General features: G+C 41.4%; 1 protein-coding gene and 1 long non-coding RNA gene across 2 annotated transcripts; both read left to right on the forward strand.

Moving 5' to 3' along the window:
* Positions 1 to 2,124: 2,124 nt before the first annotated feature.
* On the forward strand, positions 2,125 to 3,708 carry LOC142246677 (uncharacterized). The gene is made up of 2 exons (XM_075319741.1): positions 2,125 to 2,179; positions 2,540 to 3,708. The coding sequence occupies exons 1-2, from the start codon at positions 2,125 to 2,127 to the stop codon at positions 3,706 to 3,708; spliced, it is 1,224 nt and encodes a 407-aa protein (XP_075175856.1).
* A 3,136-nt stretch (positions 3,709 to 6,844) lies between these two features.
* LOC142246117 (uncharacterized) lies at positions 6,845 to 7,848 on the forward strand. Its single transcript, XR_012724879.1, has 3 exons — positions 6,845 to 6,968; positions 7,167 to 7,236; positions 7,641 to 7,848. It is a non-coding gene; the product is annotated as an uncharacterized LOC142246117 (long non-coding RNA).
* The last annotated feature ends 6,563 nt before the right edge of the window (positions 7,849 to 14,411 follow it).

Below are 14,411 nucleotides of genomic sequence, written 5' to 3' on the forward strand. Positions count from 1 at the left end.
GCCCTAATGGGGACAGTGTTACCAATGTATGTAAAGCGCTGTGGAATTAACAGCGCTATATAAATGAATAAAATTATTATTATTATTATTATTATACTTAGCATATGTATTACATGTTAGCTCAGTAACCAGCGGCAAATTGATCCCAATATACCGAGATCCTAACTTAAATGCCTTTATCTGAGTTAAAAACCTACATGCCTGGGCAGCCAGGATCCAGGTATAAAGGAGGATGGACTCAGCCTGGTTATAGGGCAGAGTGCTCAGTCAGAAAGAGATGACCTACAAGTATATCAAAAAGACTCCACACTATAACCAGGCTGTGTCCATCTTCCTTTATAGCTGGATCCTTCCTGCCCAGATATGTAGGTTTTTAACCCAGATAGTGGGATTTCAGGTTAGGGTCCCGGTATATTGAAATCGCCTGGCTTTTGGTAACCGGGCTCACATGAATTGGCCAATACATAAGCTAAGTATCTCTTTTTTTAAAATATTCCTATAGCAATAATGCAATACCAGAGTTCCCTTATTCATTTTTATCATTCTAGAGTGCAGCTGTATGTATTTTGTAGTTATGTAGCAATTTGTGCATGTGACTGGCCCGACTTTTAGTACGTCTTTTTATACTTAAGCCATGCGTGGAATAACCTGATCATCCCCCATACCTTTAGAAACCTTTCCAATCAGATTTTATTGCTCCATTTAGCCATACATTTCTTCAACAGCATACGTAACATGGCTGCCTTACTCTGACTCATGGAGATGGATCCCAAAGCAGTCAATAATCATTAAACCAGGCTATATCTCCTGGGGTCTTAGATGTCAACCTATTATCCGCCTTGACTACCATAAATGTCAATATTAACAACTGAATTTATCACCAAAGCTACTAGATACTCCGTCCTGGACACCGGAAACCCACCTCATAAAAAGTCTACATGTCTACCATATTCATTCTCTTTCAGGCTTTTATTTTTCATGTCAAGGCTCTAGATGTTGGCGAACTGACTGATTTATCTATAGGAATTAACAAAAACGATAAAGGTAGGTCTATGGGACTGTACCAAACTGGTTATTAAATGGGGTACATACTGTGTTTTATGGTCCACTAGGCCAATGCATACAACATGGAACTGAGATATGACAGCAAACTATGGGGAACTTGTCACAGTGTACAGAATCATTTCCAAGGCAGAAAATCCTGTATTTCTAGAAATCTTTATTAGCCACATTGGATTTGCTGACTATTGGCCGAGTCTAGACACCAATGAAGAGATATTTGCACGTGGACCAGTTCCTTTGATTTTGAGTGCCACATCACATGACTTTCATCAACATGACAGAGTAAAAACATAGTGTATGTGTTATGTATCCTCTGGGGTGGTGGATTCTGAAAGACGGGACGTTTGAGCAACAGAAAAGTGATAGTGGTGAAACAGGACGGTTGAGTCGGGATGAAGTGGTGTTGGAGAAGTAACGCACTGTAGAGGAGAAGTTTAACTGGTGTAGCAGGCCTGGATGTAGTAAAGCTGGGACAGCGATGACCGATGCTGTAGAGCTGGAACAGTGATGGCTAATGTAGCCGAGCTGGAACAGTGATGTCTATGGAAAGTCAGATTAGCAGCGCAGAGCAAAGGAAAGTGGAGTAAGTTGCACCAGGATGCTAACTGCTTGAATACTCAGACAGCATACTGCCTCCCGAGCTGGGTTTACATGACCTACAGTAGGCTCATGCCATCACAACACTTGGGCTGGAGACTATCAATGTGGAATACTTTAGCAAAAAGTTAAATTCCCTATATTGGTGGTGTCCATTAGTGAGAAGTACACAGCGCGATTTACATTTTTACGATGGGCTCATGTGGATGTCATATCCCACTGTACCTACACAGTGTGATACATCACATCCCTACATCAGAGGAGTATGGGCAGCCTTGTCGTTTAGTCTTCTGATCATTGAAAATGTAATAATGTTGGATAATGTGTACTAACTTATGCTAATTGTGTATTTATTCATTTTTTTCTTTAGAAGCCTGCATTTGGTATTGCAAAAACGTCATTGTAAAGAAAGGAACAAAAAAGTATATTTTTCCATATGACAATTGGCTTTTACCATATAGAAGTATGAAGGCACAAGACAAGTCTGTAACCACCAGAGCACAAACAGCAATGGACAGAGGTAACCAATAGTTATAGGAAAGTCACTGCCCCTAAATCCAGTCTTGTTTAAAGGGCCAAAACAGCTCAAGGAAATCCCTGGACAAAAAGAGGAATATAGTTTTGCCCATATTTTGTGTGTGGCCATCACCCATTTGAAGAATCCCACAGGTGAGCTGTAACCATCATGTATATAGTCAATGGTTTATCTACTTACCTTAGGTCTTGACAAAAAGCCAATAGGCAATCCCCATGGTGTAAAATTGTTTAGTGGCTCAATATTTTACTAGCCAAGAATATTTCTGTACTTCAAGAATTTATAGTCTGTAGGTATGCTGAAACATTATGTAGTTTACAAAAGTATTTTTTTCTGTATTTTTAGATACTAAAAACTTTCAGATGAAAAAAGCTAAGCGTAGACCAACCACAACCAAACCTCAAAGCCACAAGAACACTTCAAGTCTGGTACCTTCTGGGAAACTGGAGCTTCCACAAACACATGATGGAAAAGTAGAAGCTGCTAAGGAAGTGAACAACAGTAATTTAGGCGGTTCTAAGATGAGTAACAAGAAGTCAAACCAGTCGTCACGAACTGCTGAAGGAAACACATCGCTAAAAACAAAAACGTTGACAGGAAATTTTGGTCCAGGGAGAAGAACTCAAGGCAATCCTAGTTCTAAAAATACTAAAGTTCTTGTATCTTCAGGAAAGATTAAGACAACTAAAAAAACATCTCATCAGGTTCCTTCGATGGCCGATAAACCTTCTACCATTATGAAATCAGAAGATAGCAAGGCTCAACCGCCAATTGGTGAGAAAAGCACGGATGATGCGATGTTGGATAATACAAGTTCAGACAGAGATCTGGCAATGCAAAATATAATACAGTCTCCGAAATACAGAAGAGCCTGCAGTCCAGCCAGCTATGTGTTTTTTTCTCTTGAAAACAAAGAGTCATCAATTATTGTTGAAGTGGATGGATGTACGAAGAGTTGTACACAAAATAATCCTACTGGTGGAAACTCAAGACTCGTAAGGAGATTATCCTCTGAACGTGCAAGCACCAGGTGTCCTGGTGGAACCAAAGAATACATGAGTTATCATAAAGGGTCTTCAGAACTTGCTTTACTTCAAGAAATTTTGTCCGACTCTGGGAATAATGTGACCTCCGGTTCATTTGACTCTTGGCCTTTTTCCAGCTGCGAGAACAGTGAAGAATCAAGAGTTCAACATAGATCAGATTATGACGTCAGTGAAGTTCATGGAGACTTGGCAGATATTAATGACTATAACAAGTTGGGCTCCATGCTCGATTGTAAAGCCACAATGACTCCTGGTTACAGCTGTTCATGTGGAGAGCACAGCAGCTACGAGACTGACTCTACGCTAGATGAGGAATACATCTTTTCAGATACATCACTGGATCTGAGTCTGTCAGAAGATGACGATACCAACTCCTCTTCCAAATTTGATGCTTTCGGCAAAGGCCAAGAAGAACGTATGGATGATGTGATGGTATGTCCTGAGTATATCCAAGGTAGCCATATCTAAGATCAAGTACAATAATGTACATGTGGGAGGCGCTGTGCGACTGCATGGTTTAGATGTGCTCATATAACAATGCTAGCACGGAGCAGAGTAATACTTTATAAGCTCCAGTGTATGACATGACAATCCTGGCAGGTCTTGACACGATGAATCAAAATTTCACCCACATACAGTACACCTTCTTGAGATGACCATCCAAAATTGCATTGAAAAGGATCTAGGGATAAAACTGAAGAATCTCCTCTCAAAAAGATGCTTTTTTTTCAATTAATATAGCATAGCTGCTTTTTAGAGATGAGCAGACCCATTGAGGTTTGGGTTCTTTGGGTTCAGCCGGACTTTATCTAAAGTTCTGTTCTTGACTTGAACCTCATTGGAAGTCACTAATTGGGCAGTTCAAATCTCTGCTCACATACAACCAGCTGTAATCAGAACATTTCCAGGCGAGGGAGAATGGGTTTATTCTTTCTTTTCTTTTTTTTTGTTAACACCACATCCAATAACAATGATTTACCACAGGTGCGAGCCATTCAAACACTGTAAGCGGCTCGCACTGGGCCGAGAACAACGATGCTCACACGAATAGTTTGCATTTTTCCCGAACTCTGAACAGATTGTTTTGTAAAGTCTCTGTATGATACGAACACCAAACTTTAAAGTTCGGGTCTGCCCATCTCTAGTGCCTTTCTACATAAAACAAATTGATAATTAAATGTTTTTTGTGTCACTTTAGGTGTGTAGACACACCACATACCTGAAAAAGCACTCAAATGTTAAAAACAAACATAAGCACAGCATTGTAAAATCGACTCGCTGTTCATATCTTACATCTTTTTATCTTCTTTTAACTGGTTTTGGCTTCGAAACCTTTGAAGAGGCTAAAAGAAGTAACCCGACCATCATTTTATTTGTAAGATACAAACAATTTTATTTAGAAAATAAAATGAAAAAAATAGACATTAGCAGCAAAATGATGCAAATATGATAAAGAAAATGACAAAGAAGATGCTTCAGGAAAATACCCCCAAAAACGCCAACTTGTACCTGAAGCGTCTTCTGCTTCAAAGACTATGCAAATACCTTTATGGGGATAGCAGTTGCATAGAAATAGGAATTGTAATTATTTTTTTTTGGGGGGGGGGAGGCAGGAGTTGGAAAGAGGATACAGAATTATAATGAATTGGGGTGTAGTAGAGGGGACAATTGCAATGGACTGGAGGTGGAAGAGAGGACATGTTATTGTAATGCATTGGGTGTTTGAGAGAGAGGACATGGAATTCTAATGAATTGAAGGGAGGGAGAAGACATGTTATTGTAATGAATTAGGGGTGGGAGGATATGAAATTGTAAAGAATGGGGGAACGGTAATATAATTCTAATGAATTCAGGGATGGGTAGGGCAAAAGATATGTAATTATAATTAATTGGGGAGTGACGTAATTGTAATGCTTTGGGAGTGGGAGAGGACGTTGAATTGCAATAAATTGTGGGGATAATTATTAGGGATGATCGAATACTTTGATTATCTGGCTTCGCGAATAATTTCCGAATACCTCGCCACTATTCGATTATTTGCGAATATTCGATGCGCAATGTAAGTCTATGGGAAACCCGAATAACAACTATTCGGAACTATTCGGGCTTCCCCTAGACTTACATTGCGCATCGCATAGTCGAATAGCGGCGACCTATTCGGAAAGTATTCGCGAAGCCGGATAATTGAAGTATTCGATCATCCCTAATAATTATATATTACTAGTGTCGTGCATATCTGTATTCAGGGGTGCAGTGTACGGGACTTTCTCTCGATCACGGCAAAAATTGCTATGTAGCCCAGCCTAAGTTTGATAATGTGGCCTACATCCTAATTGGATTTTTCTAAGTGACCCTACACCCATTTTAGTCTGAGACCACTTGGTTAAAGTTTAACTCTTCTTGTAAATACCTTTTCAGAATAAAGTGTCCTGCGTGAGTAGAAGAAGAATAACAATCTCTTGACTCTGAGATGGTGGGTGGAAACTAGCTACCATGACCAAAAAGTCATCTTACAACAGAAATGAATAAAAGATGAATAATAAGAGTTTGTTTTTAGTGATTTTTCCGGTATTACCTCCTTCAAAAAACAAACTCAGAGTGCACATATCCTGGCTGTGCTGGCACATCTTCTTGACTTGAGCCAGACTGAGTTCAGCTGTTTTTTTTCATAATGGATGACAAATTGCTAATGCTGGGACAGAGGAGAAGTGGCTTATAAGGGAATAAAGAAGAATGATTCACTTATAAGATATATTACAAAGTATCTTAGATTCACATTTACTATTAATTTGTGCAAAGTTTAGAATCGATTTGCTCATTTTTTTTGTCACGCGTTCGACTTTGCACTCGCTGGGTGTCTTGGCGGCGTCGGACTCTATTCACACTGTAGAGTCTGACAAGCTGCATGAGATCTCTTAGTTGTACAGCCTGTCACGAGCATCGTATTGTTTTGCTTCACTGCTCTCTCTAGTCCTGCAAGAGTTAATTACTGCTGCCTTGTGAACAGTTGCTAGGAGCTCAGGCTGCTAATGACCATTCACAGCCGCCTTCACCCTTCATAAGGCTCTGGACTGTATTGCTGGTTGCCGGATATAGCTTCAGCATTGTTCCTGCATAGTGGTCCTTATTGTTGTGATCCAGAGGTTGATGGCCTGTTGTGTGGTGTGGAAATATTTCCATTGTTAGTTTATTACCTCCCTGTGTTTACTTCCTCCTGGGTTTGTATAGTCTCTCCCTTGTGTCTGGTTGTAGAGTGGATGAGTTTTGGTTCTTTCCTCTGTGTGTGTGTTATTTCTCGGGTTTGCTTCTCCAGTCTCGGCCCTCTCCTGGGGTGGTGGGAGAGGGGGTCAAACAGGAGTTAGGGAAAAGTTGGGGGCCCAGACCTAGCTACCATCAAGCTTACCTCTGGGATAAGAAACAACTTAGGGTCTCTAGTTTGAGGGTCAGCTTAGAGGTCCATCTTCTGTTACCCTGATTCTCCATGACATTTTTTTTTAAAAGTTCTTTATTTAAATGCTTCCCCTCTGTTAAACTTAAGAATTTTTCTGTTACCAATTTTATTGTTCTTTCATACTTTAGAAACAATCCAATTATCAGATTCGTAGACAGAGAAGAGTGGAATCGTGCAATGAAAATTCAACTATCTTCCAGCGCTCATTAACCGCAATACAGGACCAAGATGACACAACCCTAAGAATTTTGTGCCAGTCCTTTTTCTTTTTAACTAGGTATAATATCTCCTGTTATTACATGTACAAATTCTCCAGGACACATCTAATATATTGCTGCTGATAAACCCTCATGTCCATGTTACAAATTTTAGCTTGTTAATGAGATACATGTCCAAAATATTGCTGAATTATTTAAATCCTGATTTAAGTGTTTTGGCCGCATTACATATGTATATTTAATTTATATATTTTCAGCGTAACAGATAAAGAAGGTAAAACACTTTTACATCATGCAGCTGTGGAGAAGAATCCAAGTATTTGCCAGGTATAGAACATATCGGTTTCTAAAACAGTTTTCTTGTTTTATCAAGAGATGGCAAATCCATAGGCTATGTCATCAATTGTAAGTTCTTCTAACTACACGGTGCTCTCGGTCACCTATGAGGGAGGTGGGGGAAGCCAAAGCATTGGGCAGAACGGTTCACTCAGCCACTTGGCTACACCACGGATGTATGAAGCAACCTTATTAGCATATTTGATTAAATTTCAGATTATGCAGAACAGAGACCGCAATCGGAACACTAGGGTGTGGCTTTAATATATCCCCTCCAAGGCTATGTGATTAGTTTATATTGTCAGTTTGGGCTGCATGACTTGCTTACATTTTAGTGACAATTCATAGTATTGCATTCCATCGGAAAAACTAATGTTTTCTACTTTGTAAAATAGGTGCTCTTGGACACAAATATTGGACTAGTGAACATAGACCAGCAGGACAAGTTTGGGAAGACTGCTTTACATTACGCTGTGGAAAAAGATAATCCCAAAACAATAAAGACACTACTGGACAATGGTGCAAAAGTGGAAATTCCGGATAAAAAGTCCAAGACAGTGTTGGACGTTGCACTTTTGAAAGTTCAAGCCAAGTAAAAGGATGTAAGAAACGCTATATGTATGCCCATGTTTGTGTGCACAGATATAAGTATTCCCAGCAGAAGATGAAGACAGCACTCACGATGGGAATCTGCGACTTTGTCGTCTGTAAAGATACAGATTACTGCATGTGGGGAGAGGTGGGTGTGTTGGCCCACCGGACGACGGCCGTTTCGTGCTTCAGCAGAGCGCTTCTACGGGTCCTTCTACAGGACCCGTTGAAACGCTCTGCTGAAGCGCGAAACGGCCGTCTGGCGTGCCCGCACACCCACCTCTCCCCACATGCTGTAATCTGTATCTTTACAGACAATAAAGCTGCAGGTTCCCATCGTGAGTGCACTCTTCATCTTCTGGGAATATTTGAAATTTGACTCCTGTGCTGACTGAGCACCACCTTGGACTTCAGTAAATCTTCCGACGGTTACCAACTCCGGTCTGTGAGTAACATAAGAAAAGTATTTGCAGCTGAGGTGCCTGGCCCCTCTACCCTTTTTGTGTTTGCACAGGTATAAGGACTAGTCCCCTGGGCGTTAGTTCCTCGGCCAGTCGCTTTTCATTTGCATGTTAGTATGTCCCTGTGGGTGTGCCATTATAATAATGACTACACAGAGTCACAGGATGATGTTACTCAGCTCTCCGCCGCCATCACCGCCCGACGCTGGATTTCGGCTCAGTGCGCATGACCCCTGAGTTTGGGTCATGCACACTATGAAGCCGGGTGTACGCGTCCTGGCTTCAAACTGAAGTAGTGCGCATGACCCAAACTCTGGGGTGATGCACACTGAGCCGAAATCCCCTGTCAGATGCAATGGCGGCGGAGAGGCGAGCGAGATCATCCTGTGAGACTGTGTATTCATTTGCATGATAGCATGCCTACAGGGACGTACTAATATGCTAATGGAGGCGACTGGCCGGGGAACTAACGCCCAGGGGGCTAGTCCCTCGGTCACTAGCGTACGGTAAAAGATCTTTAGAAATACTTTTTCTAAAGATCTTTATCTATGCTAGTGTATACAGGGACGATTAGGGCAGGGATTAGCAATATCCACTCAGAACTGCTCATGGTTCTAGGTGCATATTACACCTGACAGGTTCCCTTTAAAGGTCTGGAAAATGGTTACCAAAAAAATGTAATTGTCTCATCGATCCTTTGCTTTACTCTTAAGGGTATGTGCTCATGCTGCAGATTTGGTGCAGAAAATTTCTGCATGAAATCTGCACCCTCTGGCAGAAAAAAATGAACCAAAGAAACACATGCATTTTTGGTGTGGTTATCTTTTCCATGCTTTTTTTATGAAGTCAATGACTACAAGGGCTACAAAAAAAAAAAAAAAAAAAAAAAAAAAAAAATGCAGGAAAAAAACAAAACGCCAACAATTGACATGCTGCAGATTTTTTTTTCTGCACCAAAATCTGCAAGGAAAAAAAACAGAAACATGCACACAGCAATTCAGAAAACTCAGGATAGGCATACAAAAAATAAAGCATCAAAAAACGCACTGTATGCACACTGCCTTATAGAGCAGATTCGTCTTTTTGATATGCTGAATATGTCTCATTCAGGCTTGTGGAGGTACACAGGTTTTTGTTTTCCTCGTTACAGGGCTTGTCACCAATAGAGCACCCTATCCTGTAAAAGTAGACCCCTGCGATCAGCTAATTGCTGGCGGTTTTAATAGCCAGATTTGCAGTAATCAGTGACCATCAGTGGGTAACACTGATGGGGCCAGAGTTTCCCCAAAACATGAGTACTGTGCGTAAGTTCTCCCAAAGGATTCGTATGATTTGAGAACAACCTTTTAATGATTTTATGGATTATTGATTATTATTACACAAGAAACAGCAAGGAAGGTATCAAATACATTTTATTTCTTTATCTTAACAATAATATTCTTTGGCAGACAATTTTTAGTATTTTTTTTCTCCCCTTACACACATTTTACAGACATGTAACAAGAACAAACAAAATAGATGAATAAAATCAATAGTAAACTACAAGACAACAAGTGCATTAGATCATCAGCCACCACCCGTTAGAGGGAGTGTATCACCAGAAAATGACCCAATTGTTTCAAATCAGGTTTTTGTGCTACATTTTTTTTTTGTTTTTTTTTTTTACTTTCCATATTACAATCATTCAGAACAAAAAACAATTAAAAAATCGTAATCTTGGATTTTTCACACTGGTCCCTTTTTTTTTTAGACTCAACTTCCTGTTCTTTGAGGAATACGTAGTTTACAGCAGTTTCCTTATCATCAGGGCCAGGATTCCAATGAACACACTTATTTGACACTTGCATAAGACACGGTCGGGGTCTGACCGCAGGTGTTATTTCCTGAAACAATAGGAAGTCAACATATAGAAGAGCCCCAGTGGACAGTGTAAAAATCGAAAGATTTCTTTTTTTAATACTTTTAATACAGATTGTGACATAAAAAAGGTGAAAAAAATACATTTAAAAAAAAAAAATTGATTTATATAATTGATCATTTTCTGATGACAAATGCTCAAAAAAAAAAAAAAAAAAAGCCTGTAACGATGGCTTCTTCGTATCATCCAGTGTTCATTATACTATAGAAGTACTTGTCCAGTTTTTCTTTATTGTTGCAAAACATGATAATTAGAGTTGAGTGCGTATTTAACTATTCGTATTCGCTATACTCATAACGAGTACTGTCTACTACTCGCGTATTCATGCCGAATACAAGTCAATAGGGAAAACTCACAATGTAACGAGTAAGGTCCGTTTCACACATCTAACATTGCGTCTGATTGCCGGATCCGGCACACTGCAGTACAGTGTAATACTGTACAATGGCATCACGGCAAGCTCCGGTCACATGCTGTCATGTGACCGGAGTATGTGACCGGAGCTTGCCGTGATGTCATGGTACATTATTACACTGTACTGGAGTGTGCCGGATCCGGCAATCAGGCGAAATGCTAGATGTGTGAAACGGCCCTAACCGGAATTCTGCACTATGCGCTGCTCGCACGGATAGTACGACATTCGGGTTACTCGTTACATTGCAAGTATTCCCGATTAACTTGCATTGAATACGCGAGTATTAGACAGTACTCGTTATAAGTATAGCGAGTACGAACAGTTAGCTACTCGCTTAACTCTAATAATGTAATACATGGACCAGAAACTTAGAAAACAGCGCATAAACTACATAAAGTGCTAAGAGTTCAAAAATATCTACACAAATGTATATTTCCCTGTAATTTACAAAAATTTGTTAATAGTGAATATTATCAGCCGAGGGGAAAATTCATAGTAAAGCTATAAAAAGCAGAGATTGCTAGCCATAGGTCAGTGCAAGAAATCTAAAACCCCCATACACATTGGATCGCTATTGGCCGAATGATATAGCTGACAGTTTTCTCTCCCGATGTCCCCATACACAGGGCCATTCAGCTCGGCAGAACCTCCCATGTTCTCTACGACAGCTGTTTCCAGACTCCCATGGAGGCAGAATATCGCTATGGAGAGTAAAAAAATCAACTATTGGAAACCCAACATTGATCCATCTCTCCCCCAACATCATCTGTTGGAGAAAGGGTTAGGAGGCCACCATACAGAGTGTCGGCCAATATTGGCGGGTACGACCAACTTCAATCTAATGTGTATTGAAGGCTTAACATCTGTCTTTTCACAATATGACACTTAATATCTCTTACATTTTCCCTTTTGACGGCTTCATTTTCAAGTTATGGAAAAACTGAGTAACAGTCTACATCGTGAGCAGCAGAAACTGGCAGATTGGCTATGGGATGACAGTACTGTATACACATTTAACCACCTACAAAAAAAAAAATATAACTAAAGGGATCTAAAAGTGAAAAAAAACCCACTATCTATCTATTGGAGGAAGCAATTATTTTGCTTTTTCCCCCCGAATGCTAGGACAATAAATTTTGGGGACAGACCAGAATTGGGCTGCTTTGTCAAGACTCTTCTCAGCAGAACACTAGTTCTCTCAACTAATGGTTGATGGAGTCGTGTTATCTATAGTCCCATGTGATGGCCTGGAGCTCACAGACAGCGTTTCTGTTCCCCAGCCATTTATCTTTAGGTTTGCTATTACCTAGTACAATAATGAAACAGTTGTGAAAGAGGACTATCACCACTGGTTTCGCATCTGGCTCCTGGGCTGTAATGCTGGCGGTCCAGCACTCATCATAAACGTATGGCTGATGGTGGCCATATACAAGAGGTATACCGGCCAACCTTCCTGGTTTTGATGAGGTTGGCCAACAATAGAATATGTAAGGTGCTGTAACGACTCTCCCAAAAGGTTAAGATTTCAGGGTATAGAAGGGTTGCGCTGGTTCAGTTTTGACATGCTTGATATTTTCAGTCTCAAGGGAGAATGTTTGCTCAGCTGAGCATTCATGTCTATGGTGGGGAGGAGGGAGATAACTATCAGGTGAACAAGGCCTTGGCTGGCAGCTATCTGATCTAATGTCACCTTAAAATACAGTGGAACCTCGCTTAACGAGTAACCCACTTAACGAGAATTTCGCTTAACAAGCAAAGCTTTCTGTAAATTTGTAACTCTGTTTACGAGAAAGCTTTGCTGTACGAGCAAAATCCTCACCGCACACACTTCCGGTTCCGTACATCCACCGCACTCTGACCCGCACTTGCAGTCCACACAAACACACACATACATATACATACAGTATTATGCTCACCTTACCTCCCATTCCACCGCCGGTACATCGCGGTGAACTACAAGACCCAGAAGGCCGGCGATGGAACGGAAGGTAAGGTGAGCTTAATATGTGTACCTTCAGTTACATTGCCGGCCTCCTTGGTCCTGTAGTTTGCCGCTCCACTTCAGGCTGTACATCGGCAACCATAACGACGAAGCAGGAACTTCCCCTGTCAGACGCTACTCAAAGGCAGCGTGCTGGCCAATCAAAGGCAAGCGTCTCCTGCCTTTGACGTCAGCGCTCTGGCAGCAGAAGTTCCTCCCTCTTCATTATGGTAACCTGATACACAGCCTGTAGCGGAGAACAGCACGTCCCAGGAGACCGGCAAGGGAACAGAAGGTAAGGTGAGCATAATATGTGCGTGTGCGTGCTTGTGTGTGTTTGTACATGTGTGGAATGACACAATAGGGGACCAGGATGGGACATTTAACAAGTTGTGGAATGAATTGTCTGCATTGCAATGATTTCCTATGGGAAATCTTGTTTTGCTGAATGAGTAACTTGGTTAACAAGCACAGTCCCAGAACGGATTGTTCTCGTTAACCAAGGTTCCACTGTATGTTCTAGGTAGTGAGTTTATTCACTTATTGTCTAATTTATTAGACAAAGTCCAGTGTGGTTACAAAGAGTGTCCCTTGCGCTTGAAAACCCAGGAAGTCCATGCCACTCCTTGCCATTGAGCTCATCCCCTTATTACAAACAATTGTATTCAGGGGGTTATCCGGTACCAGTCACTTCTGCATCAGCTGGTGAGGCGCATGGCCGCTTGTCAGGTATCGTGCACATTTCTTATTGTAATTATAAGGATAAGTGCACAATACCAGGGGGCATAAGATCTGGCAAGGAGACAACAAACACTGCTTCAGCAGTTCTCTATGTTAGATAACTTCTTTGAGGTTTTTTTTTTTGGCTAGGTGGCTTCAGCTGTTCTGCCGGTTGATGCTTCGTTCAGGCTCATGCGGTCATGGATCACCCCTGCTGGTGACTCTTCTGACGCAGTTGACATCATGTTGCCAGAGCAGCTCTTTTTCTTCCTTGCTGTCGAAAGGGCATTATTGCTGATGTCATACTGATTAACAGTTGACTCCCCACAGCCTAACTGCGGGGAGCTGGCTGTAAATCAGCATGCCCCGTCGACAGAGCAGAGCGAAAGTGAAAGAGCTGCTCTGTTGATGTGAAGTCAAATGAAGCCAGAGAATCGCCGCATGAGCCAGAACTGATTGTTGCAGGGTAAAGCAGGTCGGTAGTTAGCAACTACCTGCTGGCTTAGCCCCACAGCTAAAATCCCAAAAGCCCTAGATAACCCCTTTAATGGCTCAGCAACATCTTGTGATTAATATATCAACATATTGTCCAGATACCTTTCTAGCAAAAAAACCCAAACTTCTCTAAAGCAGTCCCTTTAAAATATCTAGCTGGTTCCAGCTGGGGGTCTTACAGGCCATATACAATACAAGGTCAGAGGTAATATTGTCTGACTACACATTTACAATGTAAATAAATAAAAACTATGTGAAATAAAGAGCTGAATGCACTTTGGATGCTTAAAAAGGACCTACCGTATATACTGGCGTATAAGACGACTTTTTACCCCCTTAAAATAATGGCTACAGTGGGGGGTCGTCCTATACGCCGGATATACGGGGGGGGGGGGGTGTATGTACACTGCAGCGTCCAGGGGAGGTGGGGGCAGCAGCTCTGGAGCACAGGGGAACTCTGCGGCCTGCATCCTTTGATCTCCTGCACCCGCTCATATAATATGCACAGCCGCTGTCCATCTCCAATGGTGCTGAAATCGCACGCAGTGAGGGGCTGGGGCAGCGGTGCATATTATATGAGCCTGC

Source organism: Anomaloglossus baeobatrachus, chromosome 7, assembly GCF_048569485.1.
Source record: "Anomaloglossus baeobatrachus isolate aAnoBae1 chromosome 7, aAnoBae1.hap1, whole genome shotgun sequence".
In the NCBI taxonomy this organism is placed as follows: Eukaryota; Metazoa; Chordata; class Amphibia; order Anura; family Aromobatidae; genus Anomaloglossus; species Anomaloglossus baeobatrachus.

What these genes read in the sequence shown, in the direction of transcription:
- LOC142246677 (XM_075319741.1), top strand. Translation starts at nt 2,125, where the DNA reads ATGAAGGCACAAGACAAGTCTGTAACCACCAGAGCACAAACAGCAATG. An exon ending in ACAAACAGCAATGGACAGAG is followed by an intron (nt 2,180 to 2,539) that starts GTAACCAATAGT and finishes CTGTATTTTTAG; the next exon opens with ATACTAAAAACTTTCAGATG.